Source organism: Trachymyrmex septentrionalis, unplaced genomic scaffold (assembly GCF_001594115.1).
Source record: "Trachymyrmex septentrionalis isolate Tsep2-gDNA-1 unplaced genomic scaffold, Tsep1.0 scaffold73, whole genome shotgun sequence".
NCBI lineage: Eukaryota > Metazoa > Arthropoda > Insecta > Hymenoptera > Formicidae > Trachymyrmex > Trachymyrmex septentrionalis.
Window position 1 is genome coordinate 581,871 of NW_017305916.1, and position 7,837 is coordinate 589,707.

At 30.0% G+C, this 7,837-nt stretch overlaps 1 protein-coding gene across 1 annotated transcript; it reads right to left on the bottom strand.

Annotated features, from left to right (window-relative positions):
* Nucleotides 1–1,952: 1,952 nt before the first annotated feature.
* Nucleotides 1,953–5,314, bottom strand: LOC108753866 (probable elongator complex protein 3). The gene is made up of 9 exons (XM_018495802.1): nucleotides 4,915–5,314; nucleotides 4,566–4,810; nucleotides 4,192–4,395; nucleotides 3,840–4,093; nucleotides 3,567–3,756; nucleotides 3,233–3,450; nucleotides 2,881–3,141; nucleotides 2,205–2,386; nucleotides 1,953–2,102 (listed from the first exon to the last, which is right to left on the bottom strand). Exons 1-9 carry the CDS (start codon nucleotides 4,925–4,927, stop codon nucleotides 2,026–2,028), a joined length of 1,644 nt encoding a protein of 547 aa, XP_018351304.1. The 5' UTR covers nucleotides 4,928–5,314; the 3' UTR covers nucleotides 1,953–2,025.
* Nucleotides 5,315–7,837: the final 2,523 nt, after the last annotated feature.

Genomic DNA, 7,837 nt, shown 5'->3' on the forward strand with positions numbered 1-7,837 from the left:
GAGGGAATATTAAAAAATATTCGTATAATAATTATATATAAATGTATAACATCATATATAAAATATAATTATATCTTGAATGTTATAATTTAATTGTAATTTTACTTTTTGTAAAGAGCAATGCATAATTTATTTTTTAAATTATTTTTCAACTATATTTCTTATTATATATATTTTTTTACAGTATATACAGTATATACAGGCATAGAGATTGTGCAAGAAAAAGAAAATATACATGGTCATATTTATTATGTATATATTTTTATATAAACAATTTTTTATCGCATACTGTCATTAGAGTTTGCTACTTCAATTAATTATATATTTTTTAATATAAAAAATTTTCTCGAAGATAAAAAAAAATTAAAGAAACTATTGCGTTTGATTTACAATTTCGATATCTTTTTTCTTTATATTTATTATTCTATTGTAATATGCTATACTAAACTTTATTTTTTTACATTAAATACTCAGACAACATATTGAGCCATAAGACGTCTTTAAGACGTTTTTTAGACGTCTTCAAAAACGTCTTATGTCTCTTTTTTGGATACTTCGCTGTTGCCTGGATAATTATTGTGAAATACCTGCCATTTAAAAAACGCGCCACTTGCGTTTTTCACAGTATACTTCAAAGTTCAAATCGTGATATAAGATCTGTTTGTGTTGTCTGTATCTGTACTTTTTGCACTGAGCATCTTCACTTTCTCTTTTTTCAACAATCGAATATATATTTATTTCATTTGTGCAAAAATCGTTGAAGATTTCAAGCCACGTGAATAAATCTGCTGCATTCCGAGATTCACTGTCAGTGCTGTAAACCTAATACAGTATATGTGACGCGCACTGTAGATTTTCAGCATCGATAATTGAACATCGGAACGTAGCCATATTGAACGCGTCGCGTAAAGTCACATTCAAATCGCTCCGCATTTTTCGCGATTATTACCGTCCGAAATAATCCGGCGTACGAAAAATTGTCGCGAGCACCTTTCGGTAGGATGCCATATAGTCGTCGTAACATATCGAGTGTCGTGTATAACCGTTAATGTCGTAATTTCAGTATCGGTTAGCACTGAGAGTTCGATCTTGTGCGCTTGGCATCGATTCCCTTCACGTCTATTCCCGCCAATGTCGCGATCACCGAATACATCGTTTTACGGTCAGTAAATTAATTCTTTTATATTAATTATTCTTTTATATTATTATTATATATATAATACGTCATTTCCGCAATGAATAAAACAATATCTTTCTCAAATATGAATTGAACAGTAGTAGATAAGGAAAAAGCATATATTTTCTAATTTTGTAACGTTTTACGCACATTGAAAGTTTAAAATTATATATATATATATGTACGCATATATGTGTATTAGGATTACAATCTTTTTAAGTATCCAATATTTAAATAAAATATATAATTGGAAATAATAGCATCTATATTTAAATAAAGTAATATTTTAATTGCAATTGAATATAATTAATATTAATAATACATTTAAAATATAATATTTTTATTATATTCTTGTATTAAAGCAATAGCAAAACCTTTAAAAATAATAAATTTAATATTTGTTAATTAAATTTAATTATTTATTATATAGTAAATAATATAAAATATTGTATCTTTAAATACACTCTTTTTAAGTTTGTATTTTATTATTAATTAAAATATATCAATTTTAATTCGGAAGATATGTAAAATTTTATTATATTATAATGAATGAAACTATACTTTTATATATTGAAACTTATGTTTATACTATTTTTATTTTAAAGAATATAGGATTCTTTATTTTTTTTACATTTTTTTCTTTTTTCACTTTTATTTATTTTCTTTTTTTTTTTGTTAATTTATTTTGCTTTTTGAAGGCGTTAATTTACAATAACAATACTTACATGTAATATTTACATATTTATTCTACATCTCTAGCTTTCTTTCATTATCTGAAAAGTTATTTTCTCAATTAATTTATTTTCTAATTTTTTTTATTTCTTTTTCTCAAAATTTACTTTCGTTACTTATATAAGCATTTTAGACATGTATGGACCGTCAAGTTCGTAACCCAATTTTCTATAATAATTACGTGTACCAACGCCTGCAAAAATAGTATTAATTTTTTAAACTTTGATCAGTTTATGGTAGTCATCTAATAAAAGTAAGAGAGTTTTTGCATGTAAAAATATTATTTATAATATACCTGAAATTACGGAAATTTTATGTGATTGATGTTCCTCTTTTGCGATTCGTTCAGCTTCCTCCATTAATAGAATACCGAAGCCTTGATGTTGAAACTTTGTGGGATCGCGAGCATTAACAGGTACTACACTGCCATAAACGTGAAGCTCTCTTACTATAGAAGTTTTTTCTTTTAATTCCGGCCTACAAGAAAAATAAACAATATTATATGCAAATAACTCATATATATTTTGGAAAAAAAACTTATTTAATTTATATTTAAGTTATATTTATATCTAAAAAATTCATTTTACAAGTTTCTATCTTTCCAAGATAGAAAGTCATATCTCTTGAACTGTATTAAAATTAATACGTTTTAAAATATATTTTAAAAATATATTTTATTAATAATAAAATATATTAAAGAGTTTTTAGAGATAGAATATTTTGTATTACCATAGCAAATAATTGAATTTAATTAACAACATTAATTTATTATTTTTTAATGTAGCTAGCGATTAAATATTTAGATATTGCTTAAAATAGTAAAACCTTTTATTTTAAAATAAAATAAAAGACAGTTGTGTAAAGAAGTATGTTGTTAATATTAATTCTATTCGATTGAAAATGAACAATTACTTAAATGATGTGAAATATTATTTAAAAAAATAGTAGCAGATGCGATATAAAAGTTATACCTGAACGTGTTGGTAGAACATTTCCTTAATCTGAGTAAGCCAATTAGAATATCTTGTAAGGGATCTTCATATGACAAAAATGTCTCCCATCCGCCGTTCGCTACGTAATCACGTCGGATAAGCTCTACTTCATAGGGTTGCACTTTGTGATGTATTTCTTGAATCCCTACTTCACGCGTTCTAACATCACGACAATCCGTGCCCATATCCTTCATTCTTTCTAGAGCTAATTCACGTAGATTCCCATGTTCTACACCAGAACTATATATTTTTTATATAAAAAGAAACATAATAAGTTGCATTATTTATTATAAGTCTATTACTTGCTTGTGTAATTTAATATTATAATTACGTTACTAATGGCATAGGTATGTCGCGTTGTACGCGATAAACGCGAGTCCATGGTGGTATCAAAGCTAGAATACGAGCTATAAGATCGACTAATACACTGGGAGCATAGCTTTTATATCTGCCAGTTTTCCATAATTCATACAAGCCGGTGCCACGTATAACCAATGTTGGATAAATTTTTAATCCATCTGCTCGAAACGCAGGATCTTTGAAGAATTCCTAAAAATTGATACAAAAAACTATAAGTATTAATAGGAAATAATTGAGTAAGTTAACATTTTTCTGTACATATAGCAACTGTACATATATATAGTAGCTGTACATATACACGTTACTTTAAACTGGGCGATATCTCGTTCCAAATCGACATTTGGTAAATCTGGCATCATGTGAGCTATCACCTTGAATCCAGCATCTTTTGCTAGATGAAAACTCTCACATACGGCATGTACTGTATGTCCTCTATTGGTATCACGCGCTACATCTTCGTATATTGATTGTACACCAATTTCTAAACGTGTGCACCTATCGAATTTTAATTTTTGTCATAAATAATTGCATAAATTTTATTATAATCTCAAATATTCTATTAAAAAAAACAGATATACCCATAACGTAACATATCTGAAAGATGCTTCTTAAGACAATAATCAGGTCGAGTTTCAATAGTGATACCGATACATTTTGTAGTACTACGTTCCGAATAGCTCACTGCTTCGTCAACATTATTGCTTACATGACCTGACAGCGCATCATGTAAACTTCGTATAAAATAATCTCTATAGTCATCTGGCAAAGACATGAAAGTACCACCCATAACAATAAATTCAATCTTGTCAACATTATGACCCAACTGTTTCAACTAAAAGTATAATGTATTACAGTTATATATATGATTATATGTTTATAAATACTGAAAGATTGAAATTATCTGAGATACAATAGAAGCACTTGCTTTACCTGTTCAATACGATGTCTAGTTTGTAAGAAAGGATTATATCTTGCGCGTATAGCTCTCATCGATGTAGGTTCATATCCTGTATACGATTGTGTTGAATATTCAAAATCAGAATCTGGACCACCAGGGCAATAAACACAAATATTTCCTGTCATATTAATATGTGGACATCTGTGTGGTTTACACATTACTGCTACAACAGCAATCTGCAATAGCTCTATTATTTTTTGTTTGCAAAAATTGTTATACAATAAGTCTGTTCTTTGTTACACTGGATTGTACTAAAACTTTCTATCTTGCTTTTGCTAAATTTTAAATACAAAGATACACTTGTCCAGTTACAAAGAGCAGACCTTATGATACAGGTTAAACTAACCCCACTAGCAGTCCTGATAGGTTTAGCCTTCAATTTCGGTACAAGTATATTTCTAGCATAACTAGGCACTGCTGCAATAATATCAACCAATCTTGGGGAAGAATCCAAGCCATATTTTGAAGAAATTCGCGTCTTTAACTTATTTAGATCAATGTTTCGATTTTCATTGTGTGCCTTTAATAACTCCTGTATTATCTCTCCGATTGTTATTACCATACGTTCCTGCTTGCTTTGATTTGTAAACTCTAAACAGACATAGACACATTTCGATAACACACAAGTAGTTAAACGTTTATATTAATTCTAACTACATATTGTAATAATAATATATTAATGTGTGCAGACTTACTGGATATCACCATAATTGCAAATCTTTTATAGCCTTATTTCAAGCGTATTTTGAGAATGATTCAATATATTTACTCTTTTTTTTCCCTCAGATCCCCCAATATCACAAAACCTCTGAAAAGTAGCAACAGAATTTAGGGCAACATGCCGGATGACGTCGTATGCCGACAGTCAGTCGCAAAAGATGTTTTTTTGTTGTGCACTGTGTGTGGTTCCAACTGGACTTATATTAAAATTTTCTTTCTCGCATTCGCTAAACTTCAAGTATACATCTGTTTCATATTGTGAGTACACTAATAGCGTATAATGTTTAGTTTAGTTACAAAAAGAGATAACAGATTATAAATCTATGGATATAAAAAATGAGTTATCGGAATGAAGCACTATGTTATCGGTTATTCTAGAATTATTATCGCTACTTTTCGATGAGTCTATGCTAGATGGCACTAGTAGAACTATATCATTATCGTAATCCTGGCTAAATCCTACTAGGCTTGTATCTTTTTTACTGGCCTATATTGTTATTTCCTATATTGTGTGTTATGAAAATTGTAGTAATAGTGTTATATAGTTGTAACCACATACTTTTATTTCCTAGCTGCATTCATATAGTCCTTTAGCGTATCTTATTTTTAAATAAAATTATTAGTCTTTCACTGTAATTTTAAAAACTATAATCCAAATTATACACTTGTCAAAATCGGAAAATAAAAACGTTTTAATAGACGCCGTATCTTATAATAATATTTTTATAAGACATAAAAAATTATGTCCTGATTTTGAACATGTGTCTGAATAAGCAGTGATATTTTTCTGTCAAGAAAAGCGAGGCTTATTAGGTTCTCTATTGTTATATAAATTTGCGAAAAATTTTGTAACTGTAATTGATAATAGTAATATTATTTATCATTAAATAAATTATTTTTCATTTTAATTTAATTTTACGCCACGACGTATCTCATATAGAAACGGAGTATTTTAATTGTGTAATAAGCAAGTAGTTTCGATAGAATGACTTATCGTAAGACGTTATCACGTTCTACGATCGATCCGGACCAAAAAGCTTCTAATAGAACGGTTAATTCAACCGGTTTCATCCGTCCCACTGATTGGACGATCGTAAAAAATTAATCGAATCCGTGGGTGTGCGGTGCAATATCAAGGGAGCGGTTACGTGATGCAATTCCGTTCTCGGCCGATCCAGCGACTTTATGGAAAATCGAGCAGACGCGCATGCCTGTGTGCGTGTTTCCGTGAATTCGGTATTTCAACTTGGCGGTTTTACGGTGTTTTAATCGTTTCTCGCATATATCGAACAATTAAATCGAATGCGCGGCAAAGCGACTGCGAAATGAGAATTCTGATTCGCATTGTGATTATTGTGGTTCTGCAACTCGTTATTACATACTCTCCCTTTAAAGGAGCAGCTCTCGGTTATGTCGATAGCGTTAATTTAACTGACATTATAATCGACGCCAATCGATTCGGAAAACTTCAATAACATATACATTTTTATTCTGATTTATATTTGCCTTTGTACCTCATCTTTTTTTAAATAAAAAGATGGCTTTAATACAAACATAAAAGTAAATTGCAAATAATTACAATGGTGAATGCAATCGAGATTCGATTCTCCTAAGATTGTCGTACACAGTAAAAAACATTTCATATTTGTGTTGGAAACGGTCCACTCAAGTTCTTGTTAAAATTTTATCTTGAACTTGTAATATGTTCAAATGAATGTTAATTTAACATAATGTGATTATGTTATTTAAGTAGTTTATGTTAAATATTGATATTCCAATATTTTTTAGTGTCAAAATAATATAATAAGTAAGTGAACAAATAACATAAAAATGTGTTTTAAAACTTAAATTCTAAGAGGAATGAATAAAATGAGTTAACATATCGTAAATATTAATTTTACTAAAAAATGTGCTTCCGAGATTTTACAAACTGTATTACCTTTTTTTATGTTTATTCTTTTACATAATATTTTACATAATAGTAATGTAACCTTCTAACATATTTAGTTAAATTAACACATAATTTTGAGTGGACCGTTGACATGTGAAATATATTAAATTTAATAACAAATTTTCCAACGGTGTAAATGAAATTAAAAAATATATCCATAAAGAAATCTAACAGAGAAAAGTGACATTTTATGTCACGAACGTCGACAGATGACCAACTTTTGAAGATTCTATCGTGGCAGTCGTTTACCCCGCAGCAAGAGGGATGAGAGAGTCGATACGACGAAGGATGGGTTAGATAAGGTCTCCTTTTTTAAGACGTCGATGAGTTGGCGGTTTTTTCGATTGGGGATGCTGCGACTGCTATCGATGTTATTAAAGCGATTCGATTTCCATGCATCTCATCGCGAACTGCGAAGTTGCCGATCCAAATAGCGTCGGGGATGATAGGATGGGGGTCGTAAGTTAGACAGACGGAACCGGAGCGAGGGAAGGGGTTGTCACACGCGGTCGGCTAAATCGGGGCCAGGTCGCGTCGGGCAAAGTAGTTAAGATATTGAACGGGGTTGAAGATGAGGGTGGGCCCGCCGCCGCGATTAAGTTCAAACATCCTCTCACCCTTCGCGCGCTTTCGATTTTCTATACGGTCCACGGAAAGCCGTCAGGACAAAATTCTACCACGTAACGGCACGGCGAGGAAATTTGTAATCGATTTTATATTTGATTCGATCTCTCTATAAAATACCTGAAAACTTGGTTTAAAGAAATATACGAATAAACGCGTAGAGGGAAAAAATGTATTTGGTATTTTATAGATACTTGTATGTATATATGTATACAAACATTTTAGTAAACACAAAATAACAGCAACATTACTTCAATGTTGCAATTTCCTATTCGTAATATAATTATTACGTACAATATATATATATATATATATATATATAT

Coding starts and splice junctions, on each gene's coding strand:
- LOC108753866 (XM_018495802.1), bottom strand. Junction 3,757..3,839: donor TCAGATATGTTACGTTATGG/GTATATCTGTTT, acceptor AAAATTCGATAG/GTGCACACGTTTAGAAATTG. Junction 2,103..2,204: donor TAAAATTTCCGTAATTTCAG/GTATATTATAAA, acceptor CTATTTTTGCAG/GCGTTGGTACACGTAATTAT.